Source organism: Lontra canadensis, unplaced genomic scaffold, assembly GCF_010015895.1.
Source record: "Lontra canadensis isolate GAN:19392208 unplaced genomic scaffold, GSC_riverotter_1.0 scaffold45, whole genome shotgun sequence".
NCBI classification, from domain to species: domain Eukaryota; kingdom Metazoa; phylum Chordata; class Mammalia; order Carnivora; family Mustelidae; genus Lontra; species Lontra canadensis.
In genome coordinates, this window is record NW_022631039.1 from 6,138,248 (window position 1) to 6,158,746 (window position 20,499).

Consider the following 20,499-nt stretch of genomic DNA (forward strand, 5'->3'; position numbering starts at 1 on the left):
GCACAGGTTGACCCTTGGGGCACAGGCCTATAGTACACCAATGGAAAGCATGGACGAGTTTCTTGGAAAATCAGTTAGGTTGCCTACTAAGTAGTTCAACAATGTTCTCCTTTAAAGGGCATCATGCCCTGCCTGCAGTTCCCGACCGAAGGTCGGCATTGCCACCGCTCTGAAGTTTTCCGCCGGCCGTTGCTTTGGAGGGTTCTGCGTGGCCCCGGCCAGCCCGCGTCGTGTGGTGGCAGGTGGTTGCGAGTCCGTTAGTATCCGTCTTCAGTAGGGGTCTCAGTTTCCTTATTTAAAGAAGTAGATTGTTTCTTGAATCCTCTTTTGTAATAGTCCAGATGATTTCAAATATTTAATGTTTGTTTGTTTGTTTCTTTTTGCATTAAGTGGGAAAGACCTTGTATAATTTGGTAAAATCCTGGGTTGTGTTAGGCTGTTTACTTTGGATGCATTTGTCCTGACAACCTGATTATCTCTTCTTCATTTTAAATGTTGTTTTGTGGAAGAATATGGTCGGAAGCCTTGTCCTGTCCTTTCAGGAAGGGATATTGCCTTTTCCTGTTAGTAAAGGGATTCATGGTGACTTTGCATACAAGGTGGCTTCCCTTTCATTCTGTCGTACCCACTTCTACCTAGGAACTGCCTTTACTTAAACATGCTGGAGCATTTGAATTTTTCATCAGGATAATGTGTTTAGCCATCCAGGAGCATTGTCAGACACAGGATTTTACTGGATGCCACTAGTGTTGAGTGTCAAAACTTAGTTGCCACTGTTCATCTGTTCCTAAAAGCTGTGTCTTAAAAAACCAAAACCAAAAGAAAACAAAACAAAAAACCCTGTGTCTTTGAATATGGTGTGGGTTTTGTTTGTTTGTTTTGGTGGGGTTTTTGTTCTAACGTATTAGCCTATTTGGAATTTTTTTCCAATGATGGGAAACCAGGATGGTCTTTTAAATCTTGAGTGCCTAATGTTTTGCCCTCAAAATTAAAGGTTGTTTGGAATCTAGGCTGGTCTGGGTGGATAACTTGGTGGGTTTAACCGACTGCTAGTGATTATCCAGTATCTGTAATGTCAGGAGCATTGCTGTTGTGGAGATGTGAAGGAGACCTGGTCCCAAATTGCTGGGAGACCTTGGGCAGAATTAATAAATGAAAGTTATACAAATGTGCACAAATATTCATAGTAGTGTGACTTATGATAGCCAGAAAAAGGAAACAACCAAGATTCCGTCACCCGATGAGTGGATAAACAGAGTGGGACTGATTGATGCATGCGGTGGAAGAATGTTCCACACTTACAGTGGAGTAAAATACTCTTAAATAAAGTACTGTCACTTGCTACTATTATGTGCCCTAGAAAAATTATGCTCCAAGAAGGCAGTCACAAAAAGCCACACGTTATATGGAATGTCCGGAAGAGGAAAGTCTCCAGACCAGAAGTAGATTAGTGGTTGTCTAAGGCTGGGCAAGTGGTAGGCTGGGGTGGAGAATGGGGAGTGACTGCTAGTGGGGGTGCAGGTTTTCTTTTGGGGGTGATGAAAGTGTTTGAATGAAGGTTATGTTGATAGTTGTATAGCTCTGCAGATACACGTAAAACCAGTTTTTCTTTACAAGCTGAACTTGTTAACATAGAAACTGTATATGCATTAAAATGAGATTAAATAACTTACTTCTAAGACCTTTCAGGGTTTTTAAAAAAGATTTATTTGAGAGAGAGTGTGAGTGTAGAAGGAGGGCCGAGGGAGAGAGAGTCTCCGGCAGACCCTGCGTTGAGCCTGACCTGGGCTCAGTCCCACAGCCTACGTGGTGGCCTGGGCTGAAGCGGGGATTTGGGCGCTCAGCCTTCTGAGCCGCTGGCTGCTCCGGGTGCTGGTGGTGGTTTGCTTGTGTTTTAATGAGGCTGGATGCCCTACTGAGGGCTCAGATCTTACGGTTCATAGGAGGTAAGTAAAAGGCAGTACTGTCTGCTGATAGGATTTTTTTCCTATGTGTGTGCGTCCGAGTGTCCACTAGAGGACAGCAAAGCCCATTTTAGCCACGCGCGCGCCTGTTCCAAATAGGCACTTTGTGTAGGGACTGGACTTAAAATTCCTAAATCCACGTTCCATCGGCGGGATGTGGGTTGTTCACACAGTAAGAGGACCTGGGTGGTGGCATATGTCGGCTCTCCGCTGCCCTGAGGCTAGCTGTGGTGTGGACCTCACAGATGATGGAGGATCTCTGAGCGGGGAGGAAGGCAGTTGTGCTGTGTTTTGAGGGCAAGTGTTGAACTAGCTGCACTGGGGGTTGAGGAATGGGCCCGATTGTACTAGAGTTGTAGCAGCCTCTCATTTTTGTTGTGTTTATGTTACGTATTCTCGTTGTTTATGAGTTTATGCACACAGGGCTCTGTGGTTCTCTGTTTCCAGAAGAAAGAGAAGGGGCAGCCTTTGTTCCCGTCTGTCAACCCTCGCACCACAGCTTCCGAAATAGCTCAGTGTCCCTTGGCAGCTCTGTTTTACAGCCGATGGCCTTCAGCATAACTAGCCCTTCCTGTAGGACGAAGACTCACTTCAGATAGACGCCTTTGCCTGGCGTGGGGCAGGGCAGTGCAGCAGCGGGGTGGTCAGCTAGCTAGAGCTAGTCCAGTTGCCCGAGCGGTGCACTGCTCCCTGGACTTCACTGTACGCACGACCGGGTTAAGGCATGTGGCCCCCACAGGGTGGATGATGGTGGAATGGCGCCCTCTCTCAGCCTCTGCTATAGGGAGGGCCTGACCCTTACCTTTGCCCATCTCTGTGGTGGTTTCTTTTTCTTTCTTTCTTTTGTTTAAGGATTTTATTTGTCAGGGAGAGGGACAGAGTAGAAGCAGGGGCAGCGGCAGGCAGAGAGAGAAGCAGGCTCCCTGCTGAGCAGGGAGCCAGATGTGGGGCTCCATCCTAGGACCCTGGGATCGTGACCCACGGTGAAGGCAGACGCTGAACTGACTTGAGCCCCCCCCAGGCGGGGCCCCCTCTGTGGTGGTCTCTGCCTGTCTGAGAATGATGACACCTGTGGAGGCATTTGTCTCTGCACATGCTGACCTGATTGATCATTTAGGCAAGAAATACTTCGAACACCTAAAAAAAACACCTTTTGACTAAAGAAACAGTAATGGAAATAAGTGAATTATCCTAAAATGGCATTTCTTTTTTTCCTTAGAATGTCTGTTTTATATAGAAGTGAGGGTTGTGTTTTATCATTGAAATTCCTGATTATATTTTCCTCCGTTCTAACTATGTTTTCCTGGGTCATTCTGAATTAATTTAGATTTTCTCACGATGGGAGGAGGCAGTGTCTATTATGCTGAGAGTAACTGCCCAGAAGGAAGTCAGCCTAAGCCCTGGCCCTCTGAAAGTTTCACTTAGTTAGGAGTTAGTGATAAAGTCAAGAGGAATGCTCTGTATCAGTACTTAATATTTTTAAGTGTTGTCGAATGCTTTATAGATGGTATTTACGGTAATGTCCGGGCCCTGTAATCTGGGATTGTGGCACGTACTGCAGAGACCTGTCCTCTTGTTAACCAGAGTTGTGTTAGCTCAGGACAGGGTTCCGTAAGTGTTCCTGCTTTTAAATGGTACTGAATCTTTAAGTGGATTTCATTGGAACAGACGGGTCTCTCATCACCCCTCACCCCTGCCTTCATTCTTTGTGTAACCTTTGGCAAGTTTTCTCACTCTTAGGAGCCTTGATTTTTGCTGTAAAAGAAATGCGTGAGGGGTGGAGAGGCTCTAGGAGGGGAACGTACTCAGCATTCTCTTGCCTCTTCTCCTGCTCTAGTGCTCAGTGCATATGCTCTGTGTCAGTACTATGTGAAAACTCTGTGTGTCATGTCCTTAAGGTCATTGTAGTAACGCTGACCTGGTTTGGTCTCTGTTCAGGTCGCATCTGCTCTGGAAAAGTGGAAGACCGCGATCCGTGAGGCTCAGACTTTCTCGCGGATGCACGTTCTGCTTGGGATGCTGGATGCCTGTATTAAGTGGGATATGTCAGCAGAAAATGCTCGATGCAAAGTTTGTCGAAAGAAAGGTATGTTTAGATCAGTGTTGCTTATCTGAGTGCAGTAGGGACTAGAATTTCCATTCCAAAGATATTTTCTCCCCTGAAGAATCCCGGGCACCTAACTTTGAAGTACAGTGGGACAGATTTACCCTCTTCCAGAGGTCTGTAAAATGCTCTTTTACATGAAGTAAATCAAAGCAAGCGCCTTATTCCTTAAGTTTGAGGATAAGAGCAGTTTATCTCTCCAATCTTTAAATTTTCTGCAGGGGACAAATCAACCTAAAATTTTATTTTTTATTTATTTTTTAGATTTTATTTATTTGACAGAGAGAGATCACAAGTAGGCAGAGAAGCAGGCAGAGAGGCTGGGGGGAAGCAGGCTCCCCGCCAAGCAGAGAGCCCGACGTGGGGCTCGATCCCAGGACCTGAGATCATGACCTAGGCCGAAGGCAGAGGCCCAACCCACTGAGCCACCCAGGCGCCCCCAACCTAAAATTTTAAATCTCTTTTCTCATCTCCTGGAGTTTGTAGTCATCCATGAAGTAAGACATCTGCCAGCAGAGGGCAGTATTTCCACACTCCCGCCGGGCCCACTGCCCAAGTCCTGCAGAGCAGGACTTTAATGGTCACAGCTTCTAGAACCTGTGTGAAAGAAACTTCATGACTGATAGCCCTCCAGCTATTGAGTCCTCGGTGGCTAACGTTATTTTGTGAGGTAGGTTAGGGTTTAATTCGCAAAGATAGAAAAACCCGTGAAAAACCTGTTCATTGCTCTAAACACTGTTTTAGAGTGAAGGTTGGAGAGGGAGGAGACCGTGTCGGGTCAGTTCTGTGCCTTTTTGGCACCAGGTGGTTTAAGAGAAACCACGTCAGATAGAAGTTGGGAAGTGCCGGGGGTGGAGGAAGAGGACGGGCAGTAAGTGTACTACTTCACGGGGGTTCCTTTCTTAGCGGGAGGTGAGCAGCGACCGTCCTTGCCATGACTTGGTTTTTGCTGCTGCTTCATAAATGTTTTAACTGTCCTCTCCTAGGCCGAGCTGGATTTGGGGATATAAGTCAGAAGGCCTGAGTTTAAATTACCAGTAGCCTAGTTTATGCTACATTTCTTTCTTTTTTTTTTTTTTAAGATTTTATTTTATTTGTGTATGTGAGCGAGAGCACGAGCAGGGGTAGGGAAAACAGACTCCTTGCTGCTGAGCAGGGAGCCTGACACGGGGCTCGATCCCAGCACCCTGAGATCATGACCCGAGCCAAAGGTAGATGCTCAACCAGCTGAGCCACCAGGCATCCCTGTGCTGCATTTCTTTTCAGAAATGACTGCATTAGGAAAAAAAACGTGATAATACTCTGCTGGACTGTTTGCTCCCCCGTGGTGCTAATCGAGGGCAAGTGGCTCTTCATTACAGCTCGCTGACCGTCGCCGTGCTCCCAGCAGTGCCGTCATACAGGTTTTTCTCCTTGCAGGTGAGGATGACAAGCTGATCTTGTGTGATGAATGTAATAAAGCCTTCCACCTGTTCTGTCTGAGGCCCGCCCTCTACGAGGTCCCGGACGGCGAGTGGCAGTGCCCTGCTTGCCAGCCTGCGACCGCCAGGCGCAACTCCCGTGGCAGGTGAGATTTTCTTCTCTCGGAAACGAATCCGTGAGGTGGCTGTTCACAGGTAAGCTGTAGTTATTCAAACAGAATGATTCTAAGGAGTGTAAGTTCATCTTTTGCATACGGAGCCTGATCATTGGAATTACTACGGTAGGAGCTCACGGGCTCTGATTTCATTTCAGCTCAATGTTGACATTCCTGGTTTTCACAATTTTCACTACCAGACGTGAGCTGTATCTCGGCGTCATACCTTCTCAGATAACATTTCTCTCCTGTTGCTTCTACTTTGCCCCCTTCGCGGTGACTTCTGCAGTCACCCCCTGCTCAGAGTCCTGGAACTCATGACCTTCCTTACCTATGCCTGTTGTTTTCCCTTCTTTATCATAGTTAGAACTCTGGGGTCGGCTTAGACATCTTCCTCTCCCTCAGCTTCCGTGCTCTGTTGACGCCGGTTCCGTGTCCAGATATCTCAGGAGTCCGTCTCCTGTTGCCCACTCTCCGTGGTCCCTGCTGTCGGTCGCCCGTCTCCATCTCTCCTCCGGGCTCCTTTGGAGGCTTCTCAGCTCCTTACCTCAGTGCTTGCCCGTCCTGTTCAGCCAGCCGTGGAGGGGGCACCAGAACAGTTTAGGCATAAAGATAAGCTCATGTCACTATCCTGAAATTTAAGGCTTTCCATCGCCTCTAGAAAAGTCCAGACTGCCTGGCCTCATTTCTGAGACTTACAGGATACCGGTCTCCGTTTTTGTGAGCCCTTATCCCCTGCCGTGTGCTCTCTGCAGGCCCTCCCCCGGGTATCCTTGCCTGCTGGGCTTGCCTCCTGGCTGGGAGTGGTCCCTCTCCCTAGAACTGAGGGACCGGCCCGTGGCCTACCTAAGATGGCACTGCTTTTGTGAAATGTTTTTACATTCTTCGGGTTGATCCTTTCTCTGTTCCAGCCAAGCGTCCATCTCTCAGTCTTTGCATGCGTCTTGCCTGACACGGGACTGTCTCCCCGCGAGGGTGTTAGTGTCCTGAGGTTAGGGGTCGTGCTTTGTTCTTCTTCCTCATCCCAGTGAGGCCTCATAAGGATGCCTGAGACTTGCCAAGTTAGTACCGTGGTTTTCCATGTTGCAGTTTGAGGTGGTGAAAGGGCAGCTCGTAGGCGCTCTGGCGTGGTCTCTGAGGGGGCAGAGCTGTGTGACCCTGACCCCATCCAACAGCGTTCCCCGGTTACTCTCGTTACCCCCCCAGCTGCACTTGGAGCCAAGTAAGGCGCACTGCCCTGAGATGGCGGGGCTCTGCACCAGCTGTTCTGAGCTGGGATTACCACGGCTTTGATGTGACGGTCATCCGCAAGCTGTTCCACTCCTGGAAGGGGGCCATCAAGGTGGCGGAACACCTGTCCAGGCCGTTGATCCTTTCAGTCCACCCAGAGTTGGGAACAGCTTTTAATAGCTGAAATGTCACATTATCCGGGTGATTTTGTGAGACAAAAGGAATAGGTTTTTGTATCGGTTGATGTGAGGAGAGGTGGGGAAGCATTTGGGAGCCTGGCGGGGAGGCCTGCTGCTGACGCTTGGGCGCTCGTGCTGTGGCCCGTGTCCTGGTCTCGAGTCAGGTTCCCTCCCCTCGCCGTCAGCTCTGCCCGGTCTGTGACGAGGGTTCCCCGTGGGACTGCGTCCTTTCTTAGGGCCACTTGGGCCTGGAACCGCGTTCCCTATATGTGTTTCCCTCCCTACAGGAATTACACGGAAGAGTCCGCCTCTGAGGACAGCGAAGATGATGAGAGCGATGACGAGGAGGAGGAGGAGGAGGAGGAGGAGGCAGACTACGAGGTGGCCGGGCTGCGATGTGAGTGTCCCGTTTGCCTTCACGGTTTTCCAGGCTGGCCTGGGAGGACGGGGTTGGCAGTAGCCGCCCGCCCAGCTCTGCCGTCGGGCCGTCTTCTCTCTCACGTGTCGTGGCTGTGGGGTGACTCCACTGCTGTGGTTTTAAAAGGATTTTTAGGTGCCACGTAACCACCTTCCTAGTGGGAGGTTGGATGGCTTGGTCTTAAGAACATTCGGGCCGAGATTTAGTGGAATTCAAAGCCCCAAATGTGTTTATGCAGAGTCTGCTGGGGCAGGCCACTCGGTGTGGGGACAGTGGGGGCTGGGGGTAAGGAGGGCCTAGGCCTGCCGTCCTCTCCTAACGGTGGGCTTGGCTTCTGCTGCAGCGCTGCTTTCAGAGAAGTGATCTTTCCTCTTGTCATCGTGTGCAGGGGGCTAGCTGGGCTAGTTTGAAAAGAGAAGACTAGTTTTTTCATGGCTTCGGGTGGTTGTTAGGAAGGTTCAGATCCGTTTCTCACTAGATGCCCGGGGGGCTCTTCTTTACACGTAAGTTACTCTTTGACTCTCACTCTCTAATGGCCATTCTTTAGGAGCCATTTTCTCGGGTAAACCTAAAGCCCTGTAGCCCGGCCTTTTACGGCCGCCTCTGCGGTACAGATCAGACCCTTCCTTGTGGGTTAGGGGAAGAGGTCACAGATCAAGATTTTGATGAGCTTTTGAAGAGATGGTACAGTCCCAAGGTCATAGCACTCGGAGCGTTGGGAGCCTGAGAAGATGCTTGGCGTGACCAGTCTTGCAGCAGGGGCGCCGCTAAAGCCCGGAGCGGTCTGGGTTTGCACGCCTGCCGCCGTCGTCGCAGTCGTGCAGGGCTCTCCGTTGGGAACCCCTTCCTTTCTCTCGTTCCTGAGGGCTCCTTCCGTTTGTTCACTGGCATGATCTCGCAGTTGTCCAGGGTCAGGAGACACGTAGTCCCTGAACCCCAGATTACGGAGGGACCGCGTCTGCTAGCTGGAGAGAGCGACTGGGGTGCAGGCCTGTTCGGGACTAGATCCCGAATGTCAGAGTGTGCTCATTGTGTTGGTTTTCAGAGTCGTGGATGCTTTCCTCTTGCAAGTTAACTGTTTTCTCTCCAAGAAATCGTCCTCTCCAGGTTTCTAGGGCCTTACCTGCCAAAGGAGTCCGGGAAGTGTTGGTCCTTGAGAGTACTTTGTCTTCTCCACCGTTTAGGCTCCTGGGGATGTGGTGTTCCCTGGGTCCCACCTCAAGGCCCTGGGTTGGTAGCTGTCTCTAGCATTCTGAGTCTCATCCTCGGTGTCAGCTTCTTCTCTCTTCCTGCCTGGCCTTGAGCTTGGAGACCTTAAAATAGCCAGTGAAGGGTTACCAGGGTCTAGAAGTAGAGTGAAACATTGTTTATTGATTCTTTTCCATCACTGGCTCTGTATACCTCTGTTTTTGTACAAATATCACCTCCCTACTTTGAAGGGAAAATGTGTTCAGTGGAGAGGCTTTTTTTTTTTTTAAAAGATTTTATTTATTTGACAGAGACATAGCGGGAGAGGGAACACAAGCAAGGGGAGTGGGAGGGGGAGAAGCAGGCTTCCCGCTGAGCAGGGAGCCCAATACAGGGTTCGCTCTCCGGACCCTGGGATCATGACCTGAGCCGAAGGCAGACCGTTAATGATTGAGCACCCCAGGCGCCCCTGAGCTAATCCTAATGGAGTGTTGCTCCCTGGGGACGTATTGAGAAATGTTGGTTTGTCTGACGTCGACTACCCGTTGTCAGCCTGAGACACGGGTCATCTCAGGGACCTTTGTATTCCATATTCTCCCTTTGGGGGTGCCGGGCAAAGCTCTTACGGCAGTGGCCTGGCCCACTGTCTGGTTTTCAGAAATGCAAGAAAGCAGGACTGGGCCGAGCTTAAATTGGGTTCATGGAGAACGACTTAGAGTAGGTATCGGTTTTGCTCTCAGAAGACGGTGGTGGCAAGTGTAGGGTTCCTTGGGGGAACTAGGGGGCGGGAACTGCCCTCCAGCCAGATGCCACCTCACACGGGAGCACACGCACTCGCAGGCCCACTCGGGCTGTCCAGAGCCGTCAGCACGCGGCCTCTCCGGCCTGCGCCGCTTCGCCGTGGCCTCCTTCAGAGGCCGCGTTCGTGGGACTAGCTGTGAGCAGTGCGGGGCGGGGAGGCGCCGTTCCGAAGGGACCGGCCTGCCCAAGGGGCTCGTGGAAGGGCCTCAGCAGCCGAGAGGTGTCCGTGCATCTGCTTCTCCACCTTTCAAGTGTCCCCTCGGGGCAGGAGAGAAAGGGCAGGAGCGCCGTACGACCAAAGGGAGCTGTCGCCCTGCTCGACCAGCTGCTCTCTGCGCCCCGCAGATGTGCTCCCCCATCCCCTGTCGGCTCTGAAGTCCGTGTTTTCTGTTCCAGTGAGACCTCGAAAGACGGCCCGGGCCAAGCAGGGCGTCCTCCCCGCTGTGGTGAGGCCGGGGCGCCGGCCGGGTAAGAAGCCGCATCCCGCCAGGAAGTCTCGGCCAAAGGCGCCGCCTGTGGACGACGCAGAGGTCGAGGAGCTGGTGAGTGATTCCCGTCCTCCCCGCGGCGGTCGGTCAGTCCCCACTCCAGTGCCGGGCGTCCGGCCGGCAACAGGTGGGACCTCCCCCTTCGGAGGCCGCCGCGGCCCCGGCCCCCCAGGAGCAGCTATGTCCGGCATCCCCCGCTCAGCCCGCGGACGTCGTCTCCCCGAGTTAATAGGCAGCCTGTGACTCGTTAAGGATTTTAAAATAGTATCCATGTGTCTCCAGCAGCTCCGAGGGGCTGGGTCTCCATTGTGGGAATGTCAGCAATGTTGGCGCCTCAGCACTCGGGTCTTTTGCCCACAGTTGTTGCGGGAGGGGCGTGCGCCTCCCCTCTGCTCGTCAGCCGGTGTAATTTCCGTGGATTTCCTTCAGGTTTCACTGGAGCTTTAAAGAGCAGTAAGAGGCTCTTGGAAACGGACTGACTTTGGCAGAGCGAACTGGGGTTGGGGGTGGGGTGGGGCATAAAGCAAGCCATTAGGGAGCTCGAGGGCATTGCGAGATCCTTCTGCTGGCCCAGACCTCATTAACCCTTCAAGCCTTGGGGCTCCGATCGCCGAGTCACAGCAGCGATGGCTCCCTGGAGGGGACGCCCACCCTTTCCTCCTCCGCCACTTAGCTCCCACGTGCTAAGCAGGAGGGTGCGGGAGAGGAATCGTACCTCTTGCCTTGCTTTCCTCAGAGCCGCAGCCCCACAGAATTGGCTGCCGGTGGTCCCTGTAACCCCAGGTCCGTCTCGCACTGGCGTGCCGGTGACCGTGGCCTCTCTGGCCGACCTCGGGCAGGAGCGCCGTACCAGGGCAGCCGCTGCCTGCCCTCTGCCGCTTTGAGGAGCGTCCGCGGGGGCGGCGGGGGAGCTGATGGGGCGATGGCTGCCCCCCGGCTGAGCGCGCTCCCTGCCTTGAACGCCGGATGATTTTGACCATCTCTGCTCCGAGACAGTGGTTGAACTTTTCGTTTTTCTTCCTTTCAGACGATACCTAGTCTTCTGTTCTGTCCACTCTTCCCTTAGACCTGCAATAACGCGTCTCTTTTTGGGTGCCAGGTCCTTCAGACCAAGCGGAGCTCGCGGAGGCAGAGCCTCGAGCTGCAGAAGTGTGAGGAGATCCTCCACAAGATCGTCAAGTACCGCTTCAGCTGGCCCTTCAGGTGCGCGTGGCGTGCTCGGGCCCGGGAAGCAGGACCGGCTCGGGGGCGCTCCGCGTGTGCAGACGGGCAGCTGCCGGGGGGCGCCGAGCTGAGGTCCTAGGGACGGCCCTGAGCCTTCCTTTAGGCCGTGTCTGAGTGTCAGGGGAGTCCCGCCCAGCCCCGCAGAGACCACACGTCAGCCGGGGTCAGCACGCCGTTTCCGCCGCCGGCTGGCCCATCCGCAGCGGGGTGGGCGTTGCGCGAGTGGTGGCCCGAGAGCGGGTTGCGGTCTGTCCTGGAGGCTGTGCTCAGATCTCCGTTCGCTGCTTCTCCGCAGGGAGCCCGTGACCAGAGACGAGGCTGAGGATTACTACGACGTCATCACTCACCCCATGGACTTCCAGACAATGCAGAACAAGTGTTCCTGTGGGAGCTACCGCTCCGTGCAGGAGTTTCTCACCGACATGAAGCAAGTGTTTGCCAATGCCGAGCTTTACAACTGCCAAGGCAGCCACGTGCTGACCTGCACGGTGAAGACAGAACAGTGTCTGGTGGCTCTGCTGCATAAACACCTTCCCGGCCACCCGTACATCCGCAGGAAACGCAAGAAGTTTCCCGATCGGCTTGCTGAAGATGAAGGGGACAGTGAGTCAGAGACCATTGGACAGTCCAGGGGACGAAGGCAGAAGAAATAGAGAGGCAGGGCCCTGGTAAGGGAGGCGGGGGTACCGGAGAGAGCCGGGAGGGTGGGAGGGAGTGGGAGAGGAAGATGGAGAAGAATGTGGAAGGGAGGAGATCACAGGGAGTCCAGAAATGCCTGTCATCCCAGGCTCGTGCTGCCTTGCCCAGCTCTCCAGAGGGCCCTAAGCAGGCCGAGCTCTTCGCGGAACCCGCTCTTGGGCTGGTGGTCTGTGCCAGGGCTCCCTGGGCAGGGGGCCGCCTTAACCCTGCTGAGAGCTTCCAGGGAGAGGCCAAGGGTATGGCTTTCTTGTGGGCCCACATCCTTTAACTTTCTTCTTTCCTGCGGCCCCTCCTGCTTTGGCCACCACGACTGTGCCAAGCCTCTGGTCTCGAGGGGAGGGATGACAGCACGACACGGAAGGATCGGGGTAATCAGGCCAAACGGGGAGGCGGTGTTGATTTTTTAATTTCTATTTACACACAGTCTTGTTTCTTGAAGCCAGTCCTGCCCCCTCCCCCTTCAGGTGACGGTAGCCGCGAGTGCCGTACCGCATTCTGTGTTCACCAGCATCAGGAGACACTCGTGCTCTTTGAGTTGTTGCTCTTGGCAGAGTAAAGGGACATGTCCTGGAGCCATTCCTGAATACCCCTCCCCTTCTTTGTGACAGCTCTCGCCCCTCTCCCGCCCCACCTCACCCCTTCAAAATCAAAAACAAAAAAAACTGAAGAAAAAAAAAAAAAAAAACAACAACAACAACTAAAAAACCCACAAAGAACCTAAGGCACTTCATGTAGAGACTGGAGCCCTGCTTATCATCGTGCACGTGACCTTCACCTGGATGGATCTGGCCAGAGGGTGTTGGAGCCCAGCCCACCCACATACCAGACACAAGCTCTTAGGGGAGCAGAAGAAAAGCAGGAAGAATTTAAATGTTTAATTTTTTTTAAATTGACTTTTCTAGTTACCGAAAGTTGCTTGTTTCAGCAGTGATATTGTATAAAGAACATCTTGTAAAATACTCCTGTCATCTTGCTTTGGCACATGTACAGTACAGTTTATATGATAACGTGTTTGCTTTACTTCGCCCGTCTCCTCCCCAGCCCGTCCTCTTGCCTTCAGAGACGTGGGGGTGGAGGCTCCACAGGGCAAGCGGTGGGACCCGGCCGGGCGGGGACATCCCTCTGCCTGCCCTGCCAGCCATTTCTGCCTCCTCCATCTCCAGCCGCCTCCTCCCTCCTCCCGAGCCTGTTCTGAGCCTGTTCTGGACTCGGATGCGGATGCTGATGTGGAGCTCCCCGAGCGAGAAGCTGAATCTTGCAGGGTCTGCAGGGTCTGGGGCGGTGGGGGCGGAAGAGGGGCTCGGCGGGGCCCCTTCTGCTGGCGTTAGTCATTCTAATTAGGCGGGACTTTGTAGTCTTTCCCTTTTATGGCAGATTTTGATGAAAATGCAAAACAGGGTTTAATTTTCTTTTCTATCAGCTTTGAATTTAGAAAATGTGAGCACCTCAGCTCCTCTGTACCTATTTAAGTTAAGGGAAAAGATGTCCACCAAGGGGATTGCAGCTCTGAGAACTTGAGAATGAAGCCTCTTAATTCTGAACTTCAAGGTGTGGTCCCTGCCTCACCCCGCCTGCCCTGCCTGGAGGCTGGGGATCTGCTCCAGTGGCTGCTGGATGGGGTTCCGGTCCCTTCTCCCACAGGTTCGGGCTTAGCACTGATGCTCCAGTTCCATTACCCCAGCCGCTGGCACCGGGCGCCGCCTCTGACCCCAGAGCCGGTCTGTTCTTGTTCACAGTGAGACTCCTGTGTTCCCACTTCAGTGACACCTGAACTGTTTGTGGTTGTTTTGTTTTTGTTTTGTTTTGTTTTGTTTTCTAATTGTCTTTAAGGAGGAAGGGCCCCATTAAAGGGTAAACTTGTAATAAATTGGAATTTCAAATAAACATTATGTACTTGTGTTTATAAAGAAGAAACGCTTCTGGTCAATCTTTGTCTTTGGGGGGAGGGAGTGGATCGTGCAGAGTCCGGAGTGCTGGTCCAGCTGCCTCTTGGAGCAAGAGGACACCTGACGCGTGACCTTCAAGCTTCTCCTGGCCTTGTCCTTAACCCCCTCCCCCCAAAATTTTCATTAGAATTTTAGGAATTCAGGCAAAATGCTCTTAAAGACTTCACTGTGGGCATTGGTACAGCGCTTGAGGACTTAATTTGGGGGCAACTCCTGACATTTTGCAACCCCTGAAGGAAAATTTCAAGCATACAACACGAAAAGTGAAAACCATGAACTCCCATGCCCTGCAGCCGGTCCCCACACGGCCAGTCTTAACTCATGTCTGCATTTGTTTTCTGTGCTGAGAATTGTTAAAGTCCGAGTGCTTGATCGCAGTAGGTCACTGCTAGGCGGCCACCGGCTTGCGGAACTCAGAGATGGTGCAGAGCCCACTGTGTGGCCCCATCCCCCGAGAGGTGGCACTCTGGCTCCGGGCCACCCAAACCTGGGGTGGCGGTGAGTAAAACCAAAAGAAACCAGAGGCGATCCCGAAGCCCTGGGTGTGGCTTCTGGCCTTGCTGAGTGGGGGCCTGGAGCCAGGCCTGCGCCAAGCACTGGGGAGTTTCAGTTCTCCGGGGGCTGGCGGCGGGGTGGGGTGGGGGGGCACCTGTCCCAAGGTCAGCTCCAATGTGGCCAGCGCTCTGGCTCTGGGGAAGGAAGCTGTGCGACCTCTGAGCATTTCCTACACGGTCACAGCCGGACACGAGGGTCCAGCCACGTCCGTGAAGTCACGTTCCCCAATGGGTTTCGCAGGGTGCCCCAGGATGGCACCCATGGGGCCATGTCTCCTCATCTAGGGCGCTCTGGTCCTGTTAAACCATCAGCCTCCCTGCCAAGGGTGTGACCTTACGGGAGCCACCTGACCTGGGCTGACTCCTGCAAACGGGGAAAAAGTACTTTTCCCTGCAGATGGGGGCCTGAGCGGAGCCCTCCCCCTCGTCCTGCCCATGCTGCCTCCTCAGACCCTGTCGCTGGGGAGGCCGCGGAACTGTGTCCGGGGTGGCGGTGAGGTGGGGTCTGGATTGTTCCGGAGCCGGGGCATCCTCAGGCAGGGCGCTGAGTGAGAAACTCAAGCCGGGCAGGAAGGGAGGGTGCTGCTTCCGTGACTACGCAGGGGGTGCGGCTGAGAGCAGGCAGGGAGAGCAGCTACTGACCACCAGGGACCACCGCTGCCTCCTGGGAACTCGGCCCCGTTTCCGTGGAACTAATACCCAGGTCAGGGCTAAGAAGTCCCCTTACCTCGGGCCTCCCACACACAGGCTCAGCCGGCCGGCCAGGCGTAGGCCGCAGGGACAAGTGTGCAGATGTGCGCCAGGGCCGTGGCTAGGAGAGGCCAGGGGCACCCCGTGCACAGGCTAGCAGGTGTTGGTTTCTGAGGCACTTCCCCTGGGTTCTGGAATTTCCTTTGCGGGGCTTGGGGGAGGCCCAGCTGTGGGAGGGGTTTCTCTGGACAAAACCGCCCTAGGTTCTAACACCTGCCTTCCCGCTGGCATCCGGGGTGCAGTGGAGGTCAGAGGCTCTGGAGGCCGCAGGCTGCCTGGCCCTGTGAGCTCCAGCACCAAGCTCTCCACGCCTCCCCCTGTCTGTAAAACGGCAGAGAAGGATCCAGTGGAAGCCTTCTGTAAAAGGTCTCTAAGCAATGTTTCCTTCTTCCCTCTCCTCCAGGCTCTGGGACTTTTCCAGTGTCCCCCAGTGCTGAGAAGCCACCGGCCACCTCTCCCCTCCCTGTTGTTTTGGAAACCCAAATCTTGTTTCTGCTGGGCAGGACCTAGCTGACCACCACCGCTCCCTGGCCACTGACTGGCAAGGGACAGGGGTGGACTGGTGCCACTCCTGATACACATGTCACTGCCTCTCTCTTCCCTGGTCTCCAGAATCTTCTCCTTTGGCTTCTGCTGCCCCTACCCCCTTGACAGCTTCAGCTTTGCTCCGTGCAGACCCGGCCCGCCAGCCCAGTTTAATGCAGCCACTTTGCCCCCCATCTGCCCCGGGCCCCTGTCGCCTTCAACAAGCGCAATCACTTAGTCACGGACCCTAACAGGGAGTGAGGAGGCTTGGCTTTGCTGATTAAAAAAAAAAAAAAAGGCCAGAGGACTTCCTGTGTGCTCCGTGAGGGGGAGGGCTTTGGGGAGGGGGGGGGCTATGCAGGAAATGCATAAGCACAGGTGCCCAGCGCTGCCCCCTCCCCCAGAGTTCCCCTGGGGGTCAAGGCCAGTCCTTGCTGGGAGGGACAGCCCTTTACTCTCAACTCCCCCTGGGAACTTGACACCGCCTGTTTGATCTTCAGTTGGTGTCTTTCTTGTCCCGCTGCCCCGCTGAGACTGGTGGTTGGTAACTCAGCCCGACTACTGACAGGGAGCAGGCGTCCTCGGAGGAGAGGCTGGAGCCTTGGGGCCTCCAGGGCAGTGACACAGAGTGCTCGCTCGGGATGGTGACAAAGATCCTCACCTGGCTGAAGTCACAGTGGCTAGAGCAGAGGCCAAGATGGGGCTCTGGGGTCTGACCCCCACCTGCGGCCCCAGGTTGATGAGGGTCTCCGTGGGATGGCCACACACGCCTTACAGTGGGCAGAGATGGCAGGTCCCCGCCGCCCTGGGCTTCCCTGGTGCTCAGACACACATGTACCTTTCCCCATCCCCTGACACACAGGTGTGTGAGGTGCCCTGGAGCAGCTGTGCACGCGCCCCTGCACCTGCTCCGTCTCTCACAGCAGCTCTCCACACCTCAAATCCTTCCGCAGCCTCCAGAGCTGGGGGCCCCATTCCCACTAGACTCCAGGGCTTCCCATGTCCCCTGTCTGAGCTGCCAAGATGCCCACAAACCAGTCTGGCCCCACTCCACTCCCCCCAGAGAATTGAGGGGAGGTGTTGGGGTGCCCTGACGAGGACCCCAGGGAGTGAGGGGGCCGCCAGCACACCTGGCATGGAATGAGGACAGTACTGCAGCGTCAGCCCTCAGGCCCTGGGAAGGGACAGCGGGACCCAAATAGGCGGGATCAGGTCCTGAGCCTCCGAGAGAACCTTGGAGACAGGTCGATGCCCTGATTTCCATACGAGTGAAGAAAGCAGCCCCACTCACAGCCCCCAGACAGGTTAGAGTCTCCAAGGCCACAGGTGTCCTCCCAGGGGATTCCTGGAGGGCCCCAGCAGGCGTCCCAGGCACACTTTGCAAAACAGGAACTCAGGACTCAGGCAAAGGAGCAGAGACAGGCAAATGGGGAAAACACACACGTACACACACACGCACACACGCACATACACGGGGACCTCTGCAGAAACTGCTGCTCCACAGGGACACCCTCCTGACCGGTGGGGAGCCCGAGAACTGGGCCCAGCACAGGAGGCCAGCACCCACCCAGCTCTGCCCACCGGGGAGACTCCCGCAGGGCCCTCACCCTCCGACCTACCCTCTGCCCGGCCCACGGAGGACTCAGCAGTGCCACACGGGGTGGGGGGGGTTTAATTCCAGTCACAGCTTCCAGAGAAACTCAACAATAAATTACATCATTAAATAAACTCCCTGCTGGACCACGCCCCCTTCTGCCCCCCCTCCTCGCTACATGCTCCCCCAGGACCCTGTGGGGACCTGGCCAGGCCCACTCCCTGCCCTCGGCCGCCGCCGGGGAGTGAGCCTCACTTGGTCCCGGCAACTGAGGGTGGCAACAGGAGAGTCTCCCCGCCCTGGTCCTTGGCCCCTCGAACTCACTTGCCTGACCTTGACAGCTGGGCAGCTGCTAGTCAGCTGTCTCCTCCGGAGGGGGGCGGGGGGCAGGCAACAGCCGCCCCGCGCAGGCCTGGGTCCCTAGAGGTGCGTGGGGTTCTCCAGAGAAGGGTCTGTCTTAGTCATGTGCAAGACCACGGTGGGGGCCTTGTAGTGGCAGTGGGTGCCACGGCCGTAGCCCCCTGGAGCCCGGCAGGCCTTGGCCCGGGCCCGGCCAGCTGCCATCTTACGGTGGCACAGGCTCTGCCAGGTCTGGAAAGTCTTGGAGCTCCACACCCAGACACCACTGGTGATGCCCACCACCAGCGACATGAAGATTTTGAGCATAAAGACAGCCACGGTGGGCACCGAGCCCCCTGGGAGCGAGCAGTCCCTCCGGCCCCCGGGCATGCTGGCGGCCGAGCAGGGCTGCTCTGTGGCCCGAAGGCGCCAGAAGTCCATGTTGAGGCGTTCGTAGACGTAGCACACGATGACGCAGGTGGCGGGCACCGTGTAGAGGATGGAGAAGACCCCAATCTTGACCATGAGTTTCTCCAGCTTCTCCGTGTTGGTGCCGCCCGTCTTCATGATCTTGCGGATGTGGAAGAGGGCCACGAAGCCGGTCAGGAGGAAGCTGGTGCCCAGCACCAGGTAGCAGGAGAGGGGCACCAGCACGAAGCCCGTCAGTGCGGCCGCATCCATGCTGGCCACGTAGCAGAGCCCCGTGAGCTCGTCCCCGGCCACCTTGCGCAGTGTCAGGATGACGATGGTCTTGAGGGCCGGCAGGCCCCAGGCCGCCATGTGGAAGTAGCTGCCATGGGCCTCGATGGCCTCGTGGCCCCACTTCTTGCCGGCGGCCAGGAACCAGGTGAGGGTCAGCACCACCCACCACAGCGAGCTGGCCATGCCGAAGTAGTAGAGCAGCAGGAAGACGAGGGTGCAGCCCGTGTTCTCCAGGCCCTCCTGGATCACGTACAGGGCGCCCGCCTCCTGGTCGCAGGCCACGCTCTGCGCGCCGGCCACCGCGCGGATGAGGAAGGCCAGCGAGTAGACGTTGTAGCACATGGACAGGAAGATGATGGGGCGCTCGGGGTACTGGAAGCGGTGCGGCTCCAGCAGGAAGGTGAGCACGGTGAAGGCCGTGGAGAAGAAGCACAGCGCCGACCACACGGCCATCCAGACGAGCGCGAAGTCCTTGTCGCGCCGCGACCAGAACACCTCGACGCCGGGCCCGCAGCGCGGCGCGCACGAGCGGCTCTTCTCCACGTACTGGAACTTCTCGGGGTTCTCGCAGGTGCCGCCGCCGCCGCCGGGGCCGGGGCCCGAGGCCGGGTCGCCGGGGGGCCGCGCGGGCCGGGGTGCCACGGGCAGCATGCCCAGGCCCTTGTGGGGCTCGGCGGGGCCGGCCGTGGCGTTCTCGGGCGCCTCCATGCAGAGCGCGTGCGGGTCGTTGCGCGTGGGCAGCCGGGCGCAGTCCAGCGAGTCGGGCCAGCCGAAGTGGAACTGCTCCATGATGGGCGCGCAGCGGAGGCGCGCCTGCTCGCACATGGGCCGGCAGGCGGGGATGGGCGTCGACACCTGGTCCGTGCACATGGGCGCGTACAGCGAGCACAGGAAGAAGCGCAGGTGGCTGTGGCAGCCGTACTGCACGAGCGGCGCGAACTCCGCCAGCTCCGCGGCCGCCTCGCCCTGCGACGTGTGGCCCAGCAGGTTGGGCATGCGGGTCAGGTTGTAGCCGATGCCGCGGCACATGGGGATCTCCACCGCCTGGCAGGGCGCCGGCCCGCGCCCGCGCTCCGGGTCGAAGCGGCCGATCTCCAGCGCCGCGCCGCCCGCCGCCAGCAGCTGCCACAGCAGCAGCAGCGGCGCCCGGCCGAGCGGCGGCACGGCCATCCCGGGCGGCCCAGGCCGAGGGCGGGAGGGCGGCCCCGGCTCACTCGGGCCGCGCCGTCCGGCGTCCCCGTGCCCGCCCGCCACGTCGCGGGGCGCGGGCCATCGCCGAGCAGCCCGCGTGCGTCCGGGCGCCCCGGCAGCGCGCCGGGAAGCCGCCCGAGGGAGAGGAGGCGCCGAGCCCGCCGAGCCGCCACCGCCGCTGCCAGTCGAGCGGCCGCGGAGCCAGAGCCGGCGCCTCCTCCCGGGGCCGCCGCTACAAGCCTCGGGGCGGGGCGCCGGGCGGACACGCCCAGGGGCGGGCCCTCCGCGCGCCGGGCACGCCCCCCCGCCGGGCTTTAAAGGCGCCGCGTCTGGCCGCGTGCTCACACTCGGTGCTTCCCCTTCCCGTGTTACCCTACTCTCCCCGCGACAAGACAGCTGCAAGGCTCCCCTGCCCTTCGTCTCGGGTCGCCTCTCCTTACCTCAGGCGGCAGACCATTCCTGAGGCCTCCACGCGTTGGGAAGCCTGGGCCTTGGACTCAGTGACAGCTCAAGTGCAGCCTGCGACTTGTCTCCCCTCCCTCAGCCTCAGTTTCCTTTCCTGCAACACAGGCAGAGGATCCTGTGAAAACGAGCAACTCATTTGTTGCACGTGTCCGGCTGATCGGTCACACTGCGCCCATGACCTCCTCGTCTCCATCCAGGTGGGGAGCCGGAGCCTCAGAGAGGAGGGACATACCCAGGAACCCGGAGATACTAAGTGCAGCATCTATGACTGACTGACTCCGGACCTCACACTCGAACTTGCAACCTGGGGGGGGGGGGGGGGGGGGCGGGGCTCAAGGATCACTTACTTTACCGACTGAGCCAGCCAGGCGTCCCCCACCCCTATACTGAGTCCATAAGGTTGCTGTACTCCTCTGGGCTGGGGTGGGGGGCACGTGGTGTCACCCTGTCTCCTGGGAGGCTCCGCTCTCTAGCTTGCCACCTTGACACCTTTGGGAGGGACTTAAGAAGTGCTTCCCTCAAAGGTGAAGGACTTGACTTTTTATTTATTTATTCTTTAAGA

General features: G+C 56.5%; 2 protein-coding genes across 2 annotated transcripts in view; one reads left to right on the forward strand and one right to left on the reverse strand.

Moving 5' to 3' along the window:
• BAZ1B (bromodomain adjacent to zinc finger domain 1B) overlaps nucleotides 1-12,517 on the forward strand; it is a 66,378-nt gene extending 53,861 nt beyond the window's left edge. Inside the window, exons 14-19 of the mRNA XM_032872445.1 lie at nucleotides 3,903-4,050; nucleotides 5,488-5,635; nucleotides 7,341-7,450; nucleotides 9,857-10,002; nucleotides 11,048-11,151; nucleotides 11,468-12,517. Of these exons, the coding sequence (XP_032728336.1) occupies nucleotides 3,903-4,050; nucleotides 5,488-5,635; nucleotides 7,341-7,450; nucleotides 9,857-10,002; nucleotides 11,048-11,151; nucleotides 11,468-11,825 (1,014 nt within the window). The 3' untranslated portion in view covers nucleotides 11,826-12,517. The remainder of the gene's footprint in view (nucleotides 1-3,902; nucleotides 4,051-5,487; nucleotides 5,636-7,340; nucleotides 7,451-9,856; nucleotides 10,003-11,047; nucleotides 11,152-11,467) is intronic.
• Nucleotides 12,518-17,295: 4,778 nt separating this feature from the next.
• On the reverse strand, nucleotides 17,296-19,649 carry FZD9 (frizzled class receptor 9). The gene has a single exon (XM_032872447.1). The coding sequence runs from the start codon at nucleotides 19,449-19,451 to the stop codon at nucleotides 17,661-17,663; it is 1,791 nt and encodes a 596-aa protein (XP_032728338.1). The 5' UTR covers nucleotides 19,452-19,649; the 3' UTR covers nucleotides 17,296-17,660.
• Between the last annotated feature and the right edge of the window lie 850 nt (nucleotides 19,650-20,499).

What these genes read in the sequence shown, in the direction of transcription:
- FZD9 (XM_032872447.1), bottom strand. Translation starts at nt 19,451, where the DNA reads ATGGCCGTGCCGCCGCTCGGCCGGGCGCCGCTGCTGCTGCTGTGGCAG.